General features: G+C 42.6%; 1 protein-coding gene across 1 annotated transcript in view; it reads left to right on the forward strand.

The window, feature by feature from the left end:
• The first annotated feature begins 3477 nt into the window (after nt 1-3477).
• Nucleotides 3478-27704, forward strand: part of RP1 (RP1 axonemal microtubule associated) — a 367563-nt gene continuing 343336 nt past the window's right edge. The window contains exons 1-2 of the mRNA XM_069732327.1: nt 3478-3579; nt 21838-22495. Coding sequence (XP_069588428.1) covers nt 21851-22495 — 645 coding nt within the window. The 5' untranslated portion in view covers nt 3478-3579; nt 21838-21850. The remainder of the gene's footprint in view (nt 3580-21837; nt 22496-27704) is intronic.

The following is a 27704-nucleotide window of genomic DNA, read 5'->3' on the forward strand; positions in this document are numbered from 1 at the left end:
TTTTTTTTCTATTTTCCACCTCTAAAACCTATGTGCGTCTTATGGTCCAGTGCGTCTTATAGTCTGAAAAATACGGTAATTATCATTCATTGTATTCATTCTGTGCAATGAGGTATGTTTCTTTTTTCCTTTTAACACTTTGACGCTCCCTCTATTGGTCTGCACATGGCAGCTGAATCTGGCCACTGTTTCTCTAAATTTATGGGGAGCAAATTACGAAAAATCAGTATTCTACAAAATGTGGATTTGTTTTATAATTTGAAAAGAATTCAATTCCATTCAAATAAGTTGTCCATCTCTAGGCTAAAGTTTTGTTGTGCTTAGTTGTTAAAGTCTTGCTAGAAAGGGATGGCCATGCCTCCAACAACTTGCAAGATATGCCAAATCTATCATACAGCATAAGGCGCTGTGATATATTTTACCTGTATTCAGTCAGGAGATATCTAACCATAAACCATCTTTAATAAATGTTCCCCATTATGTTTTGTGGGGCCTTTTAAAATAGTTCATGAAAATACCACCATAAACTTCCATCATAGGACTTAGGACAGAGAAGTCTTTTTGGCCAAGTCCTTGAAAGTCTTGATAAAATATGATCACCTTCATGTCAACACCATAATCTCCATACAGGAAATCTCTATACATTGCCTGCAAATGATATAATAAAGTAAAACTAAAAATCAATTCATATTGATATTTAGAGAATATTGATTTGTATTAAATATTCTAATATTGTATTGTATAAGAAACACACACTACCACCAGGTACTACAATGTCCTCAAGCAGTTCACTATGCCGCTGTGCAATTAACTCTTCGGTAATCTGGATTAAATACAAGCTACAAATCTTATTATAGGTCTGGCTACAAGAAAGGGCAGCCATATGTGGATGTCTCATTGTAGAGATTAAGATGCACGAACAGCACCTGCCAAGAGATACAAGTATCCAATACGTCAGAGGAATCTTTCCAGCAGGCAGAATATTTATATTGTACGGTAATGAGGGTAATTTGGTTGGTTATATGATTTCTGCTGTGAGCATTAAATGTGTCTCAGAAGTGAATGCATCTTCCTGAGCGAAGGACAGATGTGATGTGTCAATACTTAATGACAAAGCATCTTCAGCTACATTTCTGTTCCCAAGTCATAGCTAGAGTTTAAAGGGACACTGTCACCTGAATTTGGAGGGAGCAATCTTGCCTTGTGCAGGCATGTACTACGGAGGACAGAGAATGAACTTCAATCCAATATTGCAGCCAGCGGGTAAGGAAAGGGTGAATCAAACACCCAAAAACCCCGCCTCCATGGCTGAAGATTGTTCCCTCCAAATTCAGGTGACAGTGTCCCTTTAACAAAGTGCCGCTTTCCTCTGAGACTGCACAGCCGGTCATTCTCAAATCGGCTGGTGATGGAGGAGCCTGTGACCAGACCAGGACAAGGCTGATGGTCAGGTCTGACCACATGGTCTTCCATCAGCCACTTATAAACTCCACAAAAGGAGGCGATCACCATTCGACCTGTATTTTCACTATTAATGAATCTAGAAAAATTGGTTTCCCGTCAGATTTGCTGCAGTCGATAGGCAAGTCTAATTAAGCCCAAATAAAATTTAGTACAAATCAAAAATATTTATTATTCTCTTTAGGTCTCTCCAGACCCCCAAATATGGGGTTATATGGGGTTATATATATCTATAAAAAAAGATTATACTCATCTGTCCCACATCTCACCATTGCTGCTGAAGGTCCACCAACCTGGCCGTCTACTTGCTTGGGATTGGACTTCTCTTCAGTCTTCTCTTCGGTCTTCAGTCTCTGACTAACCCTAAGGCTGGTTTCACACGTCAGTGGCTCCGGTACGTGAGGTGACAGTTTCCTCACGTACCGGAGACACTGTCTCACGTAGACACATTGAAATCAATGTGTCACTGCACATGTCAGCGTGTTTTCACGGACCGTGTGTCCGTGTGCAAAACACGGAGACATGTCAGTGTTCATGGGAGCGCACGGATTACACGGACCCATTAAAGTCAATGGGTCCGTGTAAAACACGTACTGCACACGCTGTCCGTGTGCTGTCCGTGTGCCGTGCAGGAGACAGCGCTACTGTAAGCGTTGTCCCCTCCACGTGGTGCTGAAGCGGCCATTCATATCTTCTCTCCAGCAGCGTTCGCTGGAAAGAAGATATGAAAAATCCTTTTTTTTTGTCCTCGTGTTTAAAATAAAGATCCCTGTCGCCACCCCCCTCCCACCCCCTGTGCGCCCCCCGCTGTTGCTAAAATACTCACCCGGCTCCCTCGCTGCGTCCTGTCCTCGCCGCACCTTCTCCTGTATGAGCGGTCACGTGGTGCCGCCGATTACAGTCATGAATATGCGGCTCCACCTCCCATAGGGGTGGAGCCGCATATTCATTACTGTAATAAGCAGGAAACTAAAATTTTAGTTTGCTCCCCTCTAACTGCTATACTGCTAAATACCCCCAAATAATGTATACAGCACATTTATTAAAAATAAGATCAAGAGGACAAACCTTTTAAGGAAAGAATTAAAGTCTAGTTTTTTTGTTTTTTTTTAAGGCACTCTCCCCTCTGGAAAATAGATTCCTGAATGTTACTCTTTAATCTCAGAATCTGGATATTTAAAGGGAATCTGTTACCAGGTTTTTGCTGCCTCATCTGAGAGCAACGTAATGTAGGAAAAGAGACCCTGATTCCAGTGATGTATCACTTAGATTACTGCGTGCAGAAGTTGCAGCACAATCAGAGTTTTAGATGTAGCCCACACCACAGAGCTTTCTGTATATATTGCATATTGACAGTGAGCATCTTATCACAGGAGGGGCGTGGTCATACCAGGTCACATGTGGGCACCAGTCAGGGCAGTGATAATCTCCTGCTGATAAAACACTCATTGTATTGAAACAACAGCACACAGCTTAATAAGTGACACATCACTGAAATTTATGCCTCAGCCTCTACCTCTTTCCGCCCTCAGATAACATAGCAAAAACCTGCTGACAAATTCCCTTTAGAAAAGGGTTTTCCTAAAACAGACAACTTTAACTGCTTAATCTACTTTACTGTACATATAGATTCTCAGAACTGTAAGACTCAAATATATAGTCACAATGAGATTCTGTAATTTAAAAAGTTTGTTTTTATTGACTATAAAATAAATATACAAATAGATGTGCTGTAACATGACACAAAGTATCCACAGAAAAATGGCGTAATAATAGTAATAACAAGTCTGCTTATGTAATAAATAGTCTGTACCAATGGGCAGTAAATGATATTCTACAGCTCACAATGTCACTTATGAAAAGGAAAAACAGAACTTTCTTCACATTTCTTTCATATAAGAGACATCTGAGCAGACACACACCATAAGCTACGAGTGATCCCCCAATGTGACTCTAGTGATTATCTGCGGAGTGGTATTAGGTAAATTGATAGTGATGTCGTGCGGCCGGCTGCTCACAGGGTCCGGTGCGGGAGCTGTTTACCACAGGACTGTTCTGCTTTCGGATTTCCAACTTTTAATACAGAAAATTGCTTATTTCTGAGAAGATAAATGGCAGGTAAGTGCAGACAACTATGCGTCACTTCTGGAGAAATCGCAAAAATATAAGGACATTGTGTGTGACAGATCATAGACGGCGAGAGTCACATATGCATAGTGTTCTGTTCAGGAAGAGTCTGGGTATAAAAATATAGAAATTCTGTATTAATTTCCTGTGTATAAAATGTGTCTCTAAGGCTCAGTTCACATTACATTTGGGCAATCAGTTGTTTTCAGCCATACCCGGGAGATAAAACTCATCTGGACCTGCGGGTTGCAGGGGAAATGGCTGACAACGTAATGTTCCGGGCGGCCTCGCTTACATTTTATGCAATATATCACAATGTACATGTGACTCTATGAATGTCAGAACTCAGCTTATATAAGTTGCTTACACCAGGGGGATAACGACCTGTGTACGGGGGAGTGCTGCTTTTGGAAGACAGCGGCAGAAATGATTTTCTAGACCAGAACAACTCCTTTAATCTCTTAGTAGACCTACAAATCCTAGCATTACAGACCCCAATACTGTCAGTGACATATGTAGTGTTCCCAGAGAAGGGTAGAGCTGGAACTGCATTGTATTACAGTGTTTGTACTGTTTGACATGCTGATATCTTAAAGGGCAAATTGGATACTCACCAGATTTTTGCCTCCTAATCAAAGAGCAGCATGATGCAGAGACAGAGACCCTGATTCCATGAAATGCCACTTACTCGACTTCTCGATGTAGTTTTGCAGAAAATCATTATTTTATCAGTAGGAGATTATCACTAGGGGAATAGTAAATGTACCACCATGCAGTCCCCCATATTCACACTCTCTGTATTACCCTGCCCACACCACTGATTGGCAGCTTGTTGCCTATGCAGAGTGTATATAGAAAGCTGCCAATCAGTGGTGTAGTGGGGGTTATATAGGGCTCAGCATTCAGAATACTGGTAGATCTGCTACAGATAAAACAGGGATTTTTTTCAAAACAGCAGCCAACATCACAGTAAGTGATACATCACTAGACACAGGATCTCTGCCCATGCATGCTGCTATCATTTGAATCATTTGAATCAGGTGGTACAGTTACACTCTATGGATCCTTGAAGTTTCCCTAATCTTGACCAATCAGAAGCTTGAAAGGCAGAATTTTTTTTAATCCCTTCCTGACATTCACCATACATGTACGGCACAGTGGGAGATGTCTCCCTGCAAGATAATGGAGCCGGTACACATGCGGCACCATCATCAGCGAGTGTCAGCTGCATATCATAGCTAATTTTCTGCTGCCATGGCCACAATGAGTATTAGCACTAGTGACTGTGACATTTAGATAATCTTAGTGAGGGTGCTCCCCGTGACTGGGTGGTGCTGGTAGTTGCTATGGCTACTCAAGCAAAATTAATGGCTTTTGGGTCAGCTAACTAGAGTGGCCTATAAGATCCTGTAATAAGCAATGTCTAACAGGTGAAGTGTCAGTGTAAGGCCTCCTTCACACATCCTGGTGATTCCTGTACAGGAAAAACGGTGCTGGTGAGATGCGCGGTCCGTGTCTGTGCGCCATCCGTGTGTACATGTGACATCTGGGCATCCTTTTGCTGTCCGTGTGTCACATCCGTGTGCTGTCATTGTGCCGTCCGTGTGTCACATCCGTGTGCTGTCATTGTGCCGTCCGTGTGTCACATCCGTGTGCTGTCATTGTGCCGTCCGTGTGTCACATCCGTGTGCTGTCATTGTGCCGTCCGTGTGTCACATCCGTGTGCTGTCATTGTGCCGTCCGTGTGACACATACTGGCACCTGGAAAAGCAGTACAGTTCGTGTTGATCCAGGCTGCTGAAGGCAGCTCTCATCATTGTCTCTTGATCTCCCTGAGATCAGCACAATTATGCAACAATGATAGAAGTTGCATTCAACACCCGCTGTGTCATTCCTGTGTAAAATAAAGAATTTTTTTTTAAATGCATGGGCTTTTGCATAATTTTCATAACCAGCAGAGGGAAAGCTCATGGCTAGGGACTGATGTTAATAATCTGAGAAAAGGGACAATATCCCAAAAGGTTCCCAGGCTATTAATAACAACTCACAGCTGTTTGCTTAGCCTTTACTGGTGAATTTATGGGGGACCCCAGAAAGGTGATATAGAGTCCCCCTATAAATTCAAACCAGCAAAGGCTAAACAGACAGCTGTGGGTTGATATTAATAGCCTGGGAAGGGGCAAGAAATATTACCCCCTTCCAACATGTTACCAACATTAGCCATCAGACGCCCCAGAAATGGCGCTTTCATAAGATGTGCAAAATCTGGCATTTAGCTTCACTCTTCCCACTTGTCCTGTGATGTTAGCAAGTGGAGTAATATTTGTGGGGTTGATATCAGCCTTGTATTGTCAACAAGACAGCAAGCCCAGGCGTTAGTAATGGAGAGTCTTCTATAGGATGCCCCAATTACTAACCCCATAGTAAATTTTGTAAAAGACACACAGCAAGAATAAAATCCTTTATTTGAGGTAAAACAAAGCACCCTGTTTTACACATGTATTTAAAAATTAAAAAAACAAAGTTATACTCACCGTTTTGCCTAATCCACTGAAGCCCATGTCCACAGTAAATAAACAAAAATAATAACAACTATATCCCTCACCTGTTGGACGTGAAGATAGTCCTCTGATGCCCATGTCCCCTGTAAAAACAAACAAACAAAATAATAAACAAATGTATCCCTCACCTGGTCCTAAGAGAAGATAATCCATACTGTCCCACACCATAATCCATCTTTGTGACATCTCCGTTTCAAAATGAACTATGCTATGACGTGACTGTTCACCCTGAAAACCATAACACAATGAGCTGCAGTGAGCGCAATGAGCGGTGACATCATAGATGTTACTGCTGGTCGATGAAGTTGCGTTCCCACGGGCAGTTCACTGTGAACAGGGACGATGAACTGTGGTGACCTCAATGAGATCACCACTAGCACTGAGAACTGTCGCCGTGAGCATGCTGTACGATCCTTCTCAGCACTACTGATTAACAAAGGACCATCGAGAGAAACACCACTTGCCATGGGATTAATTACAGGCCCTCAAAACATTTTATAAACAAATCCCTGTATTTTAAGGAGGTGGTTTGTATTACTATAGGAGTTATCTCATTAAGGAGGTGTTCACAAGGGCAAATTTTATAGTCTGAATACGGACCGCAATTCCAGGGCTGACTGGGGAAATATCACTTACATATCCTGGTGTGTTTTGGGCCATTGTCAGTTGCAACTCAAAGGCTGATCCCATTAGGTGCAAAATACATGGGATGGCAGCATGTTGTGGTAGCCGTAAATCACCAACAATGTCACCAGAAAGGCAACCTCACACCATCACCCCCTTCTGGACATCAGTCAAGGCAGCAGGATTCCGAATGATTGTTTAGCCTAGTGAAACAGACTAAAGGTACCTTCACACTGAACAATTTAACAATGATATCGCTAGCGATCCGTGACGTTGCAGCATCCTGGATAGCGATATCGTTGTGTTTGACACGCAGCAGCGATCTGGATCCTGCTGTGACATCGTTGGTCGGAGCAGAAAGGCCAGAACTTTATTTCGTCGCTGGATCTCCCGCAGACATCGCTGAATCGGCGTGTGTGATGCCGATTCAGCGATGTCTTCACTGGTAACCAGGGTAAACATCGGGTTACTAAGCACAGGGCCGCGCTTAGTAACCCGATGTTTACCCTGGTTACCAGTGTAAATGTAAAAAAAACCAAACACTACATACTTACATTCCGGTGTCTGTCCCCTCGCCTTCAGCTTCCCTGCACTGTCAGCGCCGGCCGGCCGTAAAGCACAGCGGTGACGTCACCGCTCTGCTTTACGGCCGGCCAGCGCTCACAGTCAGTGCAGGAAGCAGAGCGCCGGGGGACAAACACCGGAATGTAAGTATGTAGTGTTTTTTTTTTTTTTACATTTACACTGGTAACCAGGGTAAACATCGGGTTACTAAATGCGGCCCTGCGCTTAGTAACCCGATGTTTACCCTGGTTACCAGGGGACTTCACATAGTTGGTCGCTGGAGAGCTGTCTGTGTGACAGCTCCCCAGCGACCACACAACGACGCTGCAGCGATCGGCATCGTTGTCTAGATCGCTGCAGCGTCGCTAAATGTGACGGTACCTTAAGGGACCTTTTTAAACGCTTAGGAAGCCTTTGCAGGTGTTTTTGTTAGGTAACGTTCACACTAGCGTTACGCTAGTTTGCGTCGGGCGACGCAGCGGCGATGCATGCGTCATGCGCCCCTATATTTAACATGGGGGACGCATGCGGTTTTTTTTGTTGCGTTGTGCGACGCATGCGTCTTTTTTGCCGCAAGCGTCGGACCAAGAAAACGCAACAAGTTGCATTTTTCTTGCGTCCAAATTTCGGCAAAAAACAACGCATGCGTCGCAAAACGCAGTGTTTTTGCGTGCGTTTTGCCACGTTTTTGCGTGCGTTGTGCGTTGCGTCGCCGACGCAGCGGCGCACAATGCTAGTGTGAACGTAGCCTTAATTATTCTAATTTACTGAGATAATGACTTTTGGGTTTTCATTGACTGTAAGCCATAATCATCAATAACAGAAGTAAACACTTGAAATAGATCACTCTGTTTGTAATGACTCTATATAATATACAAGTTTCACTTTTTGTATTGAAGAACTGAAATAAATAAACTTTTTGATGATATTCTAATTTTTTGAGAAGCACCTGTATATTTATATGTGGCTGCAGACTAATATAACTGTTTATCTAAAATCATCCCCTGAAGATCGCCCTCGTAACACACCTGTGTTCTATATATATTGTAATTATGAGCTACGCTGCTAATTGCTGGTATGTATTTCAATTAAATAATCTCTACTGCTCAATGCATAGTAATGTGAGGAATGGCGTGTGACTTTAATATGCATGATATGTTTAGTTGCCGCGCGTCTCTGCAGTCTATCATCAATGCAAAGTGGAAAGGAAGGTTACGGCAAATTGTTTCTAATTTAACAAGGTCAATTAACCCCTTACCGGCATCGTACGTACTATACCGTCCGATGCCGGCTCCCCTGCTTTGATGCAGGGCTCCGCGGTGAGCCCGCACCAAAGCCGGGACATGTCAGCTGTTTTGATGCGCTCCCACCTTATCCTTCTCCTACCTCAGGGCCATTTTGGGGCTGTTATGTTCCCTGGCTCTATGTGGATTTAACCCTTGTGGTGCTCTGTGCCCTTTGACATTGCTGCATCTCCATATACCAGAATTGACGCAGGACAGGTTGTATCCACAGCTGTTATATAGCATGCTATCACATTCCAATCTCAGGACCATGTATTGCATGGATGTTTCATTTTTTGGTTATTAGCAGTGGATACTGACATATTGTGGTCGAGTCCTTTGCGGCCTGTATAGGCACATTTTTGCAGGAGAGCATATGTGACTAGGTGCATCTAGGGTAGGATATTACTGTTTTCCTATTGTATTATGGGATTGTCATTTATTATGGGATATGATGGGTATAGGGATTTGTACATTTGTTTTTAACATGTTTTTTGAGGTGTTTAATAAAGGTGTTTTGCTTTATAGTACTACCGATTGTCTCTATATTTTGGGTTGTGCATACTATTTTTAGTCTACCCTTTCTCTTTTCGTTTGTCCTGTTCTATTTATAGACTAAGTATTGCACCCCTTGATGGTGACTGTGACATTATATATTGGTGCGCCCCTTTCTATCTTTACTCTTGAGCTGTTTTGAACAGCTGACATGTGCCCGTAATAGGCGCGGGCAGAATCGCGATCTGCCCGCACCTATTAACTAGTTAAATGCCGCTGTCAAACGCAGACAGTGGCATTTAACAACCGCTTCCGGCCGGGTGGCCGGAAATGACGTCATCGCCGACCCCCGTCACATGATCGGGGGTCGGCGATGCTTGTGAATGGTAACCATAGAGGTCCTTGAGACCTCTATGGTTACTGATTGCCCGTCGCTGTGAGCGCCACCCTGTGGTCGGCGCTCACAGCACACGCGCAATTCTGCTACATAGCAGCGATCAGCAGATCGCTGCTATGTAGCAGAGCCGATCGTGCTATGCCTGCTTCTAGCCTCTCATGGAGGCTATTGAAGCATGGCAAAAGTTAAAAAAAAAAGTTTAAAAAAATGTGAAAAAAATAAAAAAAACATAAAAGTTTAAATCATCCCCCTTTCGCCCCAATCAAAATAAATCAATAAAAAAAATATCAAATCTACGCATATTTGGTATCGCCGCGCTCAGAATCGCCCGATCTATCAATTAAAAAAAAGTATTAACCTGATCGCTAAACAGCGTAGCGGGAAAAAAATTCGAAACGCCAGAATTACGTTTTTTTTGGTCGCCGCGACATTGCATTAAAATGCAATAACGGGCGATCAAAAGAACGTATCTGCACCGAAATGCTATCATTAAAAACGTCATCTCGGCACGCAAAAAATAAGCCCTCAACCGACCCCAGATGATAAAAAATGGAGACGCTACGAGTATCGGAAAATGGTGCAATTTTTTTATTTTTTTATTTTTTTTTTTTAGCAAAACTTGGAATTTTTTTTCACCACTTAGATAAAAAATAACCTAGTCATGTTTGGTGTCTATGAACTCGTAATGACCTGGAGAATCATAATGGCAGGTCAGTTTTAGCATTTAGTGAACCTAGCAAAAAAGCCAAACAAAAAACCAATGTGGGATTGCACTTTTTTTGCAATTTCACCGCACTTGGAATTTTTTTCCCGTTTTCTAGTACACAACATGCTAAAACCAATGATGTCGTTCAAAAGTACAACTCGTCCTGCAAAAAATAAGCCCTCACATGGCCAAATTGACGGAAAAATAAAAAAGTTATGGCTCTGGGAAGGAGGGGAGCGAAAAACGAACACGGAAAAACGAAAAATCCCCCGGTCATGAAGGGGTTAAAATTGAATATGAGGTTGTGCACACCTGAGAACTTCACTTATTTATAACATTTTTTATGAAGCCATTATTAAACTACAAGTCCAATCAAACTGCAGACTTGATAAGAACTGCATTAGGCCGGCGTCACACACAGCGTAAAACAATACGGTCCGTATATTACGGCCGTAATACGCTGAAAAGTCCCGAAAAAAGTGGTCCGTAGCTCCTCCGTAGGCAGGGTGTGTCAGCGTTTTTTGCGCATGGCATCCTCCATATGTAATCCGTATGGCATCCGTACTGCGTGGTTTTCTCGCAGGCTTGCAAAACCAACATACCGCTATAGAAGTGATCCATGTGTCCCAAAAAGAAAAAAATATATATATATATACTGTCTATATATATATATATATATATATATATATATATATATATATATATATATATGTCAGTAGACACATATATTAGAGAGAAAAGCCGGTAATTCAGTGCGGTGTACAGTAAAATCACACTGACAGCTTACAGTAGAATAGGTAGAATAAATGTGTACACATAGAATAGGTATATATATATATATGTCAGTGAGACACATATATGTATATATATTAATATTTTTTCCAGCGCTATACAGCTTGAAAGCCGGTAATTCAATTACCGGCTTTTTCTTTCTCCTTCCTAAAACCCGACATGATTTGAGACATGGTTTACATACAGTAAACCATGTCTTCTCTCCATTTTTTTTGCAGATTCCACACTACTAATGTCAGTAGTGTGTATCTGCAAAATTTGGCTGTTCTAGCTCTTAAAATAAAAGGTTAAATGGCGGAAAAAATTGGCGACTGGCTTTCTAGGTAATTTCCCACGATCTATGAACAGCCAGCAGAGGGCGCCTCACCGCAAATGAAGCTAAATATAGATCATTGATCTATTTTTAGCCTCATTCCCTGGGGTTTTGCAGCGAGGAGCAGCCTGCATTAGCACAGCTCCTTGCTGCAAAATGTTTTAACCCCTTCAGAAGGATTTACATCGTTGGACGTTACAGATCTGCGGAGGGTAAGTATATTGTTGGTTTATTATGTTTTTTTACTCACAGAACGAGGGTCTTCAGTGACTGGATTGGGCGTTGAATAAAATACTGCAACAACCATTGTTTTTATTTCATTAAAATAATTTTAAATAATGTGTTTGTGTTTTATTTAACCCTTCACTACAATTGGATTAATAATGGATAGGTGTCATAATTGACGCCTCTCCATTATTAATTAGGCTTAATGTCACCTTACAATAGCAAGGTGGCATTAACCCTTCATTACCCCATATCCCACCGCTACACGGGAATGGGAAGAGAGTGGCCAAGTGCCAGAATAGGCGCATCTTCCAGATGTGCCTTTTCTGGGGTGGCTGGGGGCAGATATTTTTAGCCAGGGGGGGGCCAATAACCGTGGACCCTCTCCAGGCTATTAATATCTGCCCTCAGTCACTGGCTTTACTACTCTGGCGGAGAAAATTGCGCGGGAGCCCACGCCAATTTTTTCCGCCATTTAACCCTTTATTTTAAGAGCTAGAACGGCCAAATTTTGCAGATACACACTACTGACATTAGTAGTGTGGAATCTGCAAAAAAAATGGAGAGAAGACATGGTTTACTGTATGTAAACCATGTCTCAAATCATGTCGGGTTTTAGGAAGGAGAAAGAAAAAGCCGGTAATTGAATTACCGGCTTTCAAGCTGTATAGCGCTGGAATAAATATTAATATATATACATATATGTGTCTCACTGACATACATATATATATATATACCTATTCTATGTGTACACATTTATTCTACCTATTCTACTGTAAGCTGTCAGTGTGATTTTACTGTACACCGCACTGAATTGCCGGCTTTTCTCTCTAACAGCGCTGCGTATTTCTCGCAAGTCACACTGCTTGTCCGTGTGTAATCCGTATTTTTCACGCTTCCATAGACTTTCATTGGCGTATTTCTTGCGCAGTACGGTGACAAACGCAGCATGCTGCGATTTTGTACGGCCGTAGAAAGCCGTATAATACTGATCAGTAAAATACGGCAAATAGGAGCAGGGGCATAGAGAATAATTGTGCCGTATTTTTTGCGAGTTTTACGGACGTAGATTCTGCGCTCTTACGTCCGTAAAACTCGCAAGTGTGACGCCGGCCTTATTGTTTAGCTGGAATACAACTGCATGGCAAGGTGAACATCTCGTGGTGTACAGCATGGTTTTTTTCAATAACATTAGATGGTGACATATCCTGCTTTATAGGTATAATGTGGCATGTGTCTTGGGCATATGTTTGGCATGTCTCCACTGAATATAATGCTGAACTTTGTGTGAAACTAGCCTAAGGCTGGGATAAGACAGCTTTATTAAACAAAATGGGCTTGTCAAATCGGCAAATGGCAGTCACGACTCGCTCTGTGTGTAGCTCCACGTACTAATCCGCATTGTGGTTGGTGCTAAAGCTGCCTTCCATTGCATGCAGTATTCTAGTCCGTAAACCAGAGCATAATGGCACATGCTGAGATTTTTTTCACGCAGACCACCAGTCCTTGTGGAAAATAAATTAACCATATGCAACAGCACCCCAGCTATGATGGGTCCAAGGTCTGTGGCAACACTTACTGCAAACAGACAAATTCACTCATTATCATTGAAATAGCCACATTAACAAGGAGAAATTATGGAGTTATGGAAATCACAGGAAGGTTAGACATGTTAATTATATACAAATGATGAAAGAAAAGGAAAAGAGTTTTTCAAAACATCTCGATTTATTCAGTATCAAGTATGAGCACCATGCCCAGAAATAAACCCACTTACACACTGTGACATGCTGTCAATAAGGTTATTGTTTTCTGAGGAATATTGTGCTACACTGAATGCAAATCATCAAGATCCATTTCTGGCAGCTCCCTTTGCAATTGCTGACCAATGATGTTTCGAATGCTCTCAAAGGGAGACAACTCTGGAGACGCTGCAAGAGATGGTGGCACATTTAAACCATGCAAGCTGCTCACAATAGCACAAGCAACATGTGGTATTGGGTTGTTGTGTTGATAAATGACTCTTGGGACATTTTGTGAAATGGCCATACCACTGGTTCCACCACCAAATTAATGCAATGCTGAGCTGTTAGTTTAATTATAATGAAGACTAGAAAGGTCCAGCTATGGTTCCACCATGCCACCCCACATCATAAACCTGGGATTAGGGTGATCAATGTGATGTTTCCTTTTTCAAGGTGTTGCCAACTTGGTCTCTAGATGTAGACTGGAGGATGTAATAGAGCAATGGAGGCTGAAACAGAGGTATATCTTCTTCAGCGATGAGTTCTACTTTTGTCCTGGATGCAATGATAGCTGGAGATGGTCTGGAAACTGAGTATAATGCTGGTTCTACTGCTTTTAGTTACAGGATTATGGTGTGGGGTGCATAATGCACAGTAGTCAGATCCATTAAGTCTTCATTCTGGGCACAGGTATATTAGAAGCTCGACATTACATTATTTTGGCCGTAGAACCAATTGTATAGCCATTTTTCCAAAGTGTCTGAGAAGTAATTTTTCAGCACAACAATTCTAGGCCACATATTGCTCGTAATTGTCATGACTCATTTTTGGAGTCGTGACAGCTCTGCTTCTGCTTTAATTTAAACGTGCTATAAAGGCACAGATGATTGGCCTCGGGGAGACCAAAACATCCAACACCGCGGAGACACCATCACGTGTTTCTCAACGCAGTGATTCCAGAACACTGCCCCCATCCCTTATGGGAAATATGCAGATGCATGTAAAGAAGCTGCGGAGACACCATCACGTGTTTCTCGACGCAAGCAGTGAATAGCCAGACCTTTCCCCGGGAAGGAACAACCACGGGAAGGGCAGCATCCTATGAAGGAAAGCCACCTATGCTAAGCATGGTATCCATCCACAGACAGCTGTTTCGGGGTTTTTACCCCTCATCAGTGTGGAGTAGGAATCTGGCTATTAGGAGCAGTGCCTAGTAAAAAGGCTATAAAGGCACAGATGATTGGCCTCGGGGAGACCAAAACATCCAACACCGCGGAGACACCATCACGTGTTTCTCAACGCAGTGATTCCAGAACACTGCCCCCATCCCTTACTGCTTGCGTCGAGAAACACGTGATGGTGTCTCCGCAGCTTCTTTACATGCATCTGCATATTTCCCATAACGGATGGGGGCAGTGTTCTGGAATCACTGCGTTGAGAAACACGTGATGGTGTCTCCGCGGTGTTGGATGTTTTGGTCTCCCCGAGGCCAATCATCTGTGCCTTTATAGCCTTTTTACTAGGCACTGCTCCTAATAGCCAGATTCCTACTCCACACTGATGAGGGGCAAAAACCCCGAAACAGCTGTCTGTGGATGGATACCATGCTTGGCATAGGTGGCTTTCCTTCATAGGATGCTGCCTTTCCCGTGGTTGTTCCTTCCCGGGGAAAGGCCTGGCTATTCACTGCTTGCATCGAGAAACACGTGATGGTGTCTCCGCAGCTTCTTTACATGCATCTGCATATTTCCCATAAGGGATGGGGGCAGTGTTCTGGAATCACTGCGTTGAGAAACACGTGATGGTGTCTCCGCGGTGTTGGATGTTTTGGTCTCCCCGAGGCCAATCATCTGTGCCTTTATAACCTTTTTACTAGGCACTGCTCCTAATAGCCAGATTCCTACTCCACACTGGTGAGGGGCAAAACCCCCGAAACAGCTGTCTGTGGATGGATACCATGCTTGGCATAGGTGGCTTTCCTTCATAGGATGCTGCCCTTCCCGTGGTTGTTCCTTCCCGGGGAAAGGCCTGGCTATTCACTGCTTGCGTCGAGAAACACGTGATGGTGTCTCCGCAGCTTCTTTAATTTAAACGTGGTCTTTACTTTTGGTCCAGCAAGGGTTAATGTCAGTTTCTTTGCTGGCAGCTGTTGTGTTTGCTGGTCAGCTGATGTGGGTAGTGACCACTTCCACTATCCTTTAAATAGCCACATGGTGCCTCAACTGACTGTTGGTAATAGAGTTTTTCTCTGGAGACCAGCATAGGAGTTGGGAGCGCTCTGGTGCCATCAGTGTATCAGCTGCTTGAGGTCCTGGTTCCATTACCTCTGCTGTGTGGAGCTTGCAACAGAAGCTTGAGCTAAGTTTTTTGTTGTACCTTTCCTTGTCTGTCTCGTGTTTGTCACTACCCCATGTGTTGATACCATCTGCAGTGGTGAGGCTAGTGTCCTTGCTGGCCAGTGCACTAGCCAAGGTAACAGCTAGGGACTAGGCATGGGACAGTGGCGGGCAAAGGACCCACATAGGGCCTTAGGGGAGCTTAGGGATAGGCACAGGTTGCTGTTTAGGAGGTGCCCCATCCCCTGCTCCCTATTGTTAGGACGTGCCTCTCCCTTTTTCCATCTCGTTGTGTGTTCTGTCCCCTGTTGGGTCATGACAGTACTACTGGGTGCAGTTTGTCTGACTTTAACGTGCTACCATAGCCTGCATCAACGCCGGATTTTTTTTCTATTTAGCATATTTGAGACGTCATCATTCGGCAATTGCAAAGGGAGCTGCCAGCAGTGGATCTTGATGATTTATGTGCTATAATGCATTAAGAGTGGCAGAATATTCCTCAGACAACCATTAATAATCTCACTGATAGCAGCTAAGGCTGTAAATGTGGGGATTTCTGAGGTGTTCATACAAAAAAGAATATTGTTCACTAGCTTCTTTTGAATATTACAAATTAATCTAGGTGATTTCCCTGGACAGATATCTGAATTCTGTAGGTAGGAAATAAAAATCAGAAGTTAATCATTCTTTTAAGGACTTGAACTCCAGACAGGCTGTGGTCTCCTGTCTGAATGAGGATGTAAACAAAAATGAATACAGTGCATAACAAGATATTCTGAGCTACAAAGTATGTGCCCTATTTCTGAAAGGTCCTCAGTTATAAATACATTTCCCCCTGATGTTATTAGGTTCATAGACGTGAATGGGGAGAACCAAGCTTCCAAAACCACCTCTCCACTTGCAGCAGTATCGAATAATAAGGTCAGGGGATGAATCTATTAGACATTAATGCTACATGCCAACTTTTTATTGTGGATGTCAAATTTTTACTCGCAGCCCCAGCTGTTTTTTTGCAATTCTTCTTCCATTCATCTACAACACACATCTTCCATACTCCTTACATATGCAATTGTGCACCTATAGCCTCCCAAAACTTTTTATTCAACAATTTTTTTAGAGCTTTAGTGGTGCCCAGGGGATTGGCCAACTCCTTTGAGAAGCCTGGATGTTAAGAGAATTAGCAAGTATGACTTTATTTTGCTGATATGCCATGTATTTTTGATATGGGAATGCCCCTTCAATAGTGCCAACTATACTTTATTATACAGTTAATTGTTGACATCCGCTAATGTCTAAGGACTTGTCATCATATACACCATATCCAGTGGTCAGACTATGGATATGGTGTCCTAGCATTAACAGACATCTTATTGAAGCAGATCGGTAAAACAGATTTCACTATGCAAACTGCATATATTATTAAATTTCTCTTAGACCTGATGAGTCAAATATGCTAATAGTAAAAATCCATTGGACCTACATTAGTGATGAGCAAGCGTGCATGCCACTGCTTGGTACTCGATCAAGCATCTGGGTGCTTGGTTACGCTAGTTACTAGATCAAGTATTACGGGTGCTTGAGTCCATGCCCCACTTGTTTTGCGCCTGTTAGACAGCTAATAAGACGTGGTGATACAATGCTCAGCACACGCTCCTCTGGAAGCAGTTCAGGAAGAGTTGATCTAGGAGGGAGAGCTTAGATTAGAGCAGGTCTATAGGCAGTATTTAATTGCTAGTGCAGTACTTGTATACCGCTGCTGCACCATTAGTAAAATTCCTTTTGAATGCTACATACTTTCCTTTCCTTAGTAAAACCTAATTTTAAATGTGCAGGGCATACGATAAGGGACGGGAAGTTGACGTGTTGCTGATGGTGCATGCAGAGACCGTGGCTGAGGGAGCACAACATGTTCATCCACAAGACCCAGCTTCCAGTCCCTCTTTGCAAGGGGGGCACAGAACACAACTGTTGAAGTCAGAATAGTGCAAACAAGTGGTTAGTTGGGTGGCATATGATATTTTTAGTATGTTTCGCAGCACCACCCTGTCTTCCACATGGAACAGGCTCACTAGCCAAGAGTCTGGACCACATAATCCTCACCTTGATCCTCCTTTCTCCCACCATGGTGAGCCCCAGGAGACAAGTGATCGTACACTAGGACACTCCGAGGGGCTCTTTACATTTCAATTTATTGATTCTGGCCTCTCAGCCTGCAAGTGTCAAGAAAGACACGAGGAGATGGTGTAGTAGTGATACCCAAATATTTGAGTAGCCACTGTCAGAAGAAGACGATGGTGGAGAACGGCAATTAGTGTCTCAAGAGGTAGAAGATGATGAGACACAGTGTATGAGGCCCTAATTTATGTCTAATACAGAATGTATTGGAGGCCCTCTTCCTTTCAAATTTTTGGCAGTTCTTGCATTATCTGCATAGGCTTTGTGAGTTTCAGAGTCCTGCCTTCCTAAATTAAACAGGATGTCTCTGACAATGTCACATACACCCAGATAATGTAGTAAAATGTTAAAATTACATTTACCGGTGACTACCAGTGGGTGTAGCTTTATTTCCCCCTGTATTATATCATCTACTGTAGTCATAGGCGAAAGGAAATACGGTGAGAGATGGCCTGACTACTAAAGGGTGTAGGAGGCATTGTTTTTTTCACTTTCTAATTTTGCCTTATATACATGTCATTATAAAGGAAAAAATGGTTCCTAACATTTTTTTTTGTACAATTGATTTTATCTTCAGTTTTGTACGTATATTGCCAGTCCGGAAAAGTGAAGTAATACTCTGATAACATTGTTCCCAGCAGTTACCTGGGAGTCTAAGGCCTCTTTCACACTTCCGTCTTTCTTTTTCCGTGACAATGCGTCGTTTTGTGAAAAAACAGATCCAGCAAATGGTGCTGCTGGACCCGTTTTTTTCTCGTAGACTTGTATTAGTGACGGATTATGACGGATGGCCACACGTTTCATCCTTCGTGCACTTGATCCGTCGTAAAATCACTGTCCGTCGGGTGGAGACAACGCTCAGAGGAACTTTTTTTTGTATGTCGGAAAATCGCTAATGGAAGCCTATGGACGCAGGATCTGTCGCTGACTGTGAAAAGCAGGAATCCAGTGACGCATGCCATCTTTTCAAACTGAGCATGTGCGGAAGAATTTCCCGTCAAGGAAATTCTCTCTCGCTCTCTCTTTTTACTATTGATGCTGACTATGCAGCATCAATAGTAAAAAAAGATATAATGTTAAAAATAATTTAAAAAATAAAATATCGTGATATTCTTACCTTCCGGCATCCCGCACAGCCCCCTGCAGCCTTCCCTCGGCCCCCTGATGCTCGCGATGCTGCTGGCAGCTCCTGTTCCCAGTGATGCATAGCGAAATGACCCGATGACGTAGCGGTCTCGCGAGACCGCTACATCATCACAGGTCATTGTCTCTCTATGCATCTCTGGGAACGGAGCATCGCGAGCATCGGGAAGGCAGCAGGGGCTGCGCGGGACTCCGGAAGGTAAGAATATCACGATTTTTTTACATTATTTTTAGCATGGGTTGCGCATGCGTTTTCGCAGCGAAAAACCGTGGCGAAGACGCATGCACAACGTGTGCACATAGCATTCTAAGATACACTGGAACCATCAAAAATATGGCTCCAGTTCACCCGTTTATTACAATCAGCACAGGATCCGTCTTTTCAACATTTTGACGGATTGTGACTGATTGTAAGAAACGAAAGTGTGAAAGAGGCCTAAGATATGTCCAGGTATCTTCCCCATGCTGTTCCCATTCCATTTGAGCACTGTTTCCATCTATTTCAATGATTTTCCTGCTTTCACAGCCCACCTGTTAGGGTCTGCTAGAGAAATTTCTCAAGTCTCCCATTGACTTCCATTATACTTGGTACTAGAGTTGAGCCCGTCCGAGTGTCCAACCTGCTCGATAATCACTAATCTGCATCCTCTTTTCAGTGAGTCCAGCAAGAGTCCAGCAGGAGTTATCTCATTGATGGGAAATCATGGATATCACATATGAGTGTGTTGAATCCATCAAAATGAGTTTCAATTTACCAGAGAAGAAAGGACATTTATATATGCTCTCTAGTTTTTGCATACCTCAACCTAAGGGCTCATGCATGCAACCGATTTTCCTGTACAAATTCTAACTTTGGTCTTCACGGATAGCATTTATATCCATGATATTCTATGGGGCTGTGTGCATGTCCGATGTCTTCCTCATACTGAGTGATCTGTGGAAAAAAATATGAGAAATGCCCAATTTTGATCTGAGGGGTCGGCTCAAAATCAGCAATGCAAGTCTATGTGTCCGTGAATAAAATCGGACCGCACTTGGTTAATATCAAGTTCCGTCCAATTTTCACGGACTGAAAGTAAGGACAAGAAGGAGAAACTTTTATTTTCTATCCGCGTGCGAGAAAAACTGGTTATACTCTGCCCAAACTCTGAATAATTGGTCCGTTTTTCTCTTATGTGGAGAAATTGGTCCCATGATCCTACCCCTCAAGTGATCCTCAACCCTAGCACTGAAAAGTGAAAAGCTTCTGTCCTGTACAGACACCCTACTTAAAGCCTTCTGTTTGGCTCCCACTGCCTCCTCTGCTGAGGCTGGCATTCAGCCAATATGGGTACCTTAATGGCATAAGGATTGCCTTTTTTGCCATGGCGGTATGTTTCACAATTATGACTGATCCCTATGCCACTTTAATAGTCATCTTGGATGCATGAGGAGCAGACTGAGAGTCTCAGCAGCAGGAAGAATGTGAGAGACAGACAAAGGGTACCAGGAGGGGTATAATCTCCTCAGTTTTTATGCTAATCTTCTATATTCAGCTTCAGTGTGTTGATAACGTGTTTATGATTGGTCTTTCTTCACACATCCAGTGTTCTGCAGTTTTGTTTGTATTTGTAATACATTTTTATTAACCGCTATGGCTTTAAAATTACAGCACACAATGTACATGGGTGCATGTACAAATACAACACTACATTAAAAAAAAATTATGGATAGCACGGTGGCTCAGTAGTTAGCACTGTTGCTTTGTAATGCTACTCCGGTTTCCTTCCACACTCCAAAGACATAAGGAGAGGGAGTTCAGATTGTGAGTCCCAATGGGGACAGTGCCAATAATGACTGTAAAGGGCTAGGGAAATTAATGGTGCTATATTTGCGAGTAAAATAAATAAAGTAAATGAACATAAGGATTAGTTTATGTCAATGTAAATCATGTTGAACTCTGTTTCATGCTTGGTTAGCAATTTCAGCAAAACTAAACCCAAAAAATTATTAAATCAGACTTGGTAGTTTATTAAAGGGAACCTGTTACCAGGTTTGGCCAATAAGCGATATGGCCATCACCTTTTCAGGGCTGATATACAACATTCTATAATGCTGTATATCTGTCCCCAACCCGACCTGCAAGAGAGAAAAAATAACTTTCATTATACTCACCTGCATGGCGGTCCGGTCCGATGGGCATCGCTGGTCTTGATCCGGCACCTCCCTTCTTCTTGTGATACCGCCCTCCTGCTTGCTTCATATGGATGATGCATCTCCTCGGCACTGCACTCCTGCGCAGGTGCACTTTTCTGCCCTGTTGAGGGCAGAGCAAAGTACTACAGTGCACAGGTGGTGTGAAAGGTCAAAGAGCACTGGCGCATGTGCACTGCAGTACTTTGCTCTGTCCTCGACAAGGCAGAGAAGTATGCCTGTGCAGGAGCGTTGTGCCGACTGTGGAGACTGTGTGGATGATGAAGGGATGCGTCATCCACACGAAGCAAGGAGGAGGGCGGCATCGCAAGAAGATGGGAGGCGCTGGACCAAGAAGAGTGACACCCCTCGGACCGGACCGCCCTGCAGGTGAGTATTAAGTTATTTTTCTTCTCTTACAGGTTGGGTTGGGGGCAGATATACAGCAATATAGAATGCAGTATATCAGCCCTGAAAGGTGATGGCCATATCTCTTATCGCCAATCCTGGTGACTGGTTCCCTTTAATAATGTTTTGAATACCAAACACCTTTTTTTTCTAAAAAAAAAAAAAAAAGAAAAAGAAAATATTGTAAAAATACAGGAGTGATCATTAAGGCTCCTCAAACATACTGTTGCAATTACTATCTTACCTATCAGATATCTTAATGCCATGAATTTAATGCTGCGTTATTTTGTCATCTGCATTTTTTTTTTAGATTGGAGTCAAGAATGAGTGAATCTACATCATCCTTCATCTCAGTTGCTAAAGCCAATTCCACAGACAGTACACAAGCATCTTCTAACCGATATTCGCGAATGTCAGATCCAAGCTTTACCAAGAGGATCCGTTTCTACAAAAGTGGAGACCCAAGGTTTAATGGAATAAAAATGGTTGTCTCAAACCGATCGTTTAAGACATTTGATGCTTTGCTGGACAGCCTATCTAAGAAAGTTCCTTTGCCTTTCGGAGTTAGAAATATAACAACTCCTCGTGGAATACACCACATAACCACTCTGGATGAACTAGAGGATGGTAAATCCTATATTTGCTCCCATCAAAGAAAGATAAAGCCTATTAACCTTGAAAGAGCAAGTAAGAAGCCATTGTTGTGGCAAAGTAGCAGGCCAATCAGTGCTCGACGCCGGGCTGTGCAGCTATCTCGACAAAATGAGGTTGCACCTTTTCGAAGGGAAAACACTGTTGTGCTTGGAAGCTCGCAGAACTTTGAAATATTCAAAAATGGAGAAAAGGAAATTAAACAACATTTAGTCCTGAACAAGAAATTAATACAAAACTTTGATGGATTTCTGGATCAGATTTCTGAAGTTATGCAATTTCCTGTTTACAAACTCTACAGCACTGATGGAAGGAGGGTAAGAGAACAATTATCCTGCCAAGTATGATTTGGAAAGGGGTAACTGGGGTCCAGGCCATTGCAGAGGGATATATGCTGTACAAAACAGCTGTCACCCACTGCAAATAGCAAGAGGACATTTCTTGTACCTGTGCCATCGCTTGGACATAATGGTACATAAATTTGGATAAGACTTTGCTAAAATGTTCGTACAGTAACATCAATTTGGAATAACGTAAATGTAGCATTACATTTAAAGAGTAAGAAAACTTTTATGCTTTTTTATATTTTGTAGACATTTTACATGCCTGCAGATCATTGGGAGTCCAGGTCTTTAGATGCCTACCGATCTCTCAAGAAATGGAATATGTAGGGCCTAAGTCTAAAGCACTCAACTTATGCCTGAGAGAGCACAAAGAACAAAGTGCAGATACAATAGAAAGCCTATGAATTTTTGTTGCATCAATACTCTGTTCTCTCACATGTCATTGTGCACAAAAGTTTAGTAGCTTTCTTAATTTTTGACCATCCATCTAATACATTGTTGTATTGGACCTGCCAGCTCAAGAGCTATATGCTTGTTAGCTTCTCCCTGCTCTGTTCATAAAGAGGATCCTTAACAGCGTGTATAAGAAGGGTTTGTGGAGATGAGGCAACCCTTTTAAATAATGGCATTGCTATAGTGGTTTCAGATGTTGCAATCACAAGGGGGTACCTACACCTCTTGGTAATCCAGGTCTTGCTGCACCATTAATGTAGTTATTACAGTTTTGCCATGACTTAAGACAGTGGGCAGATTTTGTGCTGGAGAGAATAAAACTTCCCACAATGCAGTTAAAAAATGCAGTTTTTTTTTCATAGTATGCTGTGTTTTTTAATGCAGTTTTTCTTTTTCACCCTAGTGATATTTAATGGAAAGTAACAAAACTAAATATTTATTCGTTGGCCATACTCTTTCCATTTGAGCTTTCTGAAGCATTTTTTGAGCCAAACACAGGAGTGGATAAACCCCCCAGAAAAGTTCTATTTTTATACTTTTCTTATTTATCATCCACCTATAGCATGGGTGTAGTGAGGATCTTAATAGACCTGATTTTTTGGCAGGCCAAAAGATAACTGATAAATGTGATGGAGCAGAGGTTAATCATACACACTGCCACTTTACTCATTCTTATGGTAATGCTGAAAACCAAACGAGTGGTACCATTAAGAATGAAAAGAGCAGCAGTACTTTTGATCTACCACCACTTCTTCAGTGCACAGGTTTTCGGGATCAGTGGGTATCCTGGTAATTTGAAAGTTATCCCCTATATAAAATATACTTCAAAACTTGAGAATACCCTTTTAACTCTCTCTATACATTCATAATTAACATAATTACCTTAAGAATGTCAGCCTCCAAAAATTTGCCAGCAGTGGTATTACTAGGGCCCCAATGCAAAATATAGACCTGAGCCCCCACCTCCATGTTGGTTAAATATATAGGCCTTTGTAGCATTCTAGATCCTATAAAGACATACGTATTCACCCTTAAAAAGAGAAAACGCAGTAGCTTGACAATAAATGGTTTCACCCAACTACCAACCATGAGTGCAGAAAAAGTCTTGGTATTATCATTCATATTCTCTGAAAAAAAGGCCAAGAAAGCAAAAATTTTGCTGGGGTATGTAAACTTTAGAGCACAACTGTAGGCCTGCAAACAGTATAATGGCCCCACAAAGTCCTGCAAATAGTATAATGACCCCTACATATACCTGCAAACAGTATGATGGCCCCTCCCCCTACAAAGACCTGCAAGAAGTATAATGACCCCATATAGTCCTGTAAACAGTATAATGGGTCCAATATAGTTCTGCAAATAGTATAATGGCCCCACATAGCCCTCCAAATAGTATAATGCCCCCCATATAGCCCTACAAACAGTATAATGGCCCCCACATAGCCCTCCAAATAGAATAATGGGCCTAACATAGTCCTCCATACAGTATTATGGGCCCCACATATTCCTCCACACAGTATTATGGACCACACATATTCTTCAACACAGTACAATGGGGTCTACATATTCTTCCATACAGTATAATGGGCCCCAGACAGTCCTCCATACAATATTATGTGCGCCACATAGTCCTCCATACAGAATTATGGTTCCAATATAGTCCTCCATACAGTATAATGGGCCCCACATAGTCCTCCATACAGTATAATAGGCCCCCACATAGAACTCCATACAGTATTTCAGACTCCATATAGTTTTTCATACAGAATTATGTGCCCCATATAGTCCTCCATGCACTATTATGGGCTCCACACAGTCCTCCTACAGTATCATGAAATCCATGCAGTATTATTGGCCTCATATTGTACTCCATGCAGTATTATGGGCCCCACATTAAAAATAAATACTCATCTCTCCCCATCCCAGAAGGTCTTCTGACCTTCTGCACTGCTCAACACAGAGGGCATGCTGTAGTGACATCATCATGCCCTCTTCACTGAGACGTCACAGAGCTCAGAAGCAAAGAAGGAATCATGGGAGAAGGAGCATCAGCTGAAGACTCCCTCTCCCAGCATTGTTTTCAACTGTATCTGCATCCAGGACCAGGATGCTGATACAGTTGAAAATAAGATGGTGGCCGGGGGGAGGGCTGTCAGCGCTGGTACCTGGCCACCCCCAGACACAGAGTTCATAGCGGCTACGTGATCTGCCGTCATTGGCGGTACGCCACTGACAGACACCATAACAAGAACTAAATGTCGTTGGTTGAATCAATATCCTGCTGTTTTGTTTTTCTTTTCCATTAATAGACCAGTTAAATAGAGCTTAAAACACCATTGAGAAATTAGCCTTATCTTCTAGTCACATTGCCCTATATTATCTGTAGGTAACGTGATAAAGCAAGAAAAACTGAAAAAAAAATATTATAAATAGGGTTTTTTTTTTTAAAGATTTCAAATAACAATTGTTTTACTGATTTAAATCCCTAATTAGTCTGGGCTTATTCTACAGGGTAAATTGACTCACTGACATGAGCTGTCAATCACACTCCCCTTCTGATTCATAAGCCTAGAGAGAGCTGGATATAACCCTTTAAAAAGAACTGAACATAAGGATTATATACCTAAAACTCATGACATGTAAGTAAAGGTGATTTAGGCTACGTTCAGATTTGCGTTGTGCGCCGCTGCGTCGGCGACGCAACGCACAACGCAAATAAAAATGCATCAAAACGCACGCAAAAACGCTGCGTTTTGCGACGCATGCGTCGTTTTTTGCTGAAAATCGGACGCCATAAAAATGCAACTTGTTGCGTTTTCTGCGCCCGATGCTTGCGGCAAAAAAACCGCTTGTGTCGCACAACGCAGCACAACGCATGTCCATGCGTCCCCCATGTTAAATATAGGGGCGCATGACGCATGCGTCGCCGCTGCGTCGCCCGACGCAAACAGGCACAACGCAAATGTGAACGTAGCCTTACTGCTGAATAAATCCATATTTTCTTACGGAAATCTTTTATGAAATTTTAGAGAAATTTTATGCAATTGAGTCGCAAGTACAGCAAGGTGAGACACTGCACTTGTAGCTCACCGGCCCGCTCTCCCTATTCCCCGCCCATTGCATGCCTCCTAATTATGATTGACAGGTCACTCTTTTTCAGTGACCTGCTTCCCTAGTCAGATCTCTCGCTCACGCCATTATAGCTTGGGACTGCGCATGTGCAGATTGATAGCCTGGATTTTATGACATAATCAGGTTCTTACTAAATATGCACCGCCCCAGACAATAATGGCATTTGTGCACAATCTTCTTACAGAAAGCATAGAGAAATAAAAAACAAGAGCAGCTCCTTGTGTAAGACCATGGGCAACAGGTGAGGGTTAGTTGGAGGGCTGGCCACTTACCTGAACAGGTTGTAAGCATCACAGCTACGTAAAGAGTGATATATTCCAATAATGGCTGCTGCTCCGGCTGCTGTCCTCACACCAAGTGGAGAAGAATATAGCAAGTGAAGGCAAGAAGAATGCAGTGGATCCCGGGCACTGCCACTAACAGAGGTTAAATTTTGCGGTAGATTTAAAAAAAATCCAATTTATTACTATTTATTTATTGGCAATAAATTGGAAGTTTTTTATACTTACTGCCTAGATTACCCTCTGATAGCGGCAGTGCCTGGGATCCACAACATTCCTCTTTCCTTCACCTACAGAATCCATGTCACTGAGACAAGAGTTACCTGTCAGTCAGGCACAAGAGGAAAGAGGATGGCGGGGAATAGGTTGGGCAGGAGACCAGCAAGTGTCATCTACCACCCCATTGCACTTGCAGCTCATTTGCATAAGATTTCAATTATGGATTTCTCTAAAAAAATATTTCTACAAGTAAGGTATGGATTTATTCAGCTTTACAATGCCTTGCTTTATATATGTGATTAGTTTGTAGTATAAAATCCTGATGACAGGTTATCTTTAAACCCTTTCCGATATCGGGTGCAATAGTACACTGATGTCGGACACACTGCCTTTGATGTGTGCTCCGGCGCTGAGCCCACATCCTTCCGCCACATGTCAACTGTTTTGAATAGCATGTAGAAAAGCTGCGGAGACACCATCACGTGTTTCTCAACGCAAGCAATAAATAGCCAGGTCTTTCACTGGGATGGAACAACCACGGGAAGGGCAGCATCCAAAAAGGAAAACCACCTATGCCAAAACATGGTATCCATCCACAGACAGTTGTTTCGGGGTATTTGGCCCTCATCAGTGTGGAGTAGGAAACTGGCTATTAGGAGCAGTGCCTAGTAAAAAGGCTATAAACATAAGGATGAATGACCTCAGGGATATCAAAACATCCAATACTGCGGAGACACCATCACGTGTTTCTCAACGCAGTGATCCACAACACTGCCCCCGTTCCTTATGCGAAATATGCAAATGCATGTACAAAAGCCGCGGAGACACCATCACATGTTTCTCAATGCAAGCAATAAATAGCCATTATTATTATTATCTCCCCGAGGTCATTCATACTTTTACTAGGCACTGCTCCTAATAGCCAGTTTCCTACTCCACACTGATGAGGGGCAAATACCCCGATGTTTTGATCTCCCTGAGGTCATTCATCCTTATGTTTATAACTGTTTGAACAGCTGACATGTGCCCCTAACAGCCGCGGGAGAAATTGCGATCCTCCCGTAGCTGTTAACCCGCTAAATGCTACTGTCAAACTC

Source organism: Ranitomeya imitator, chromosome 6, assembly GCF_032444005.1.
Source record: "Ranitomeya imitator isolate aRanImi1 chromosome 6, aRanImi1.pri, whole genome shotgun sequence".
NCBI classification, from domain to species: domain Eukaryota; kingdom Metazoa; phylum Chordata; class Amphibia; order Anura; family Dendrobatidae; genus Ranitomeya; species Ranitomeya imitator.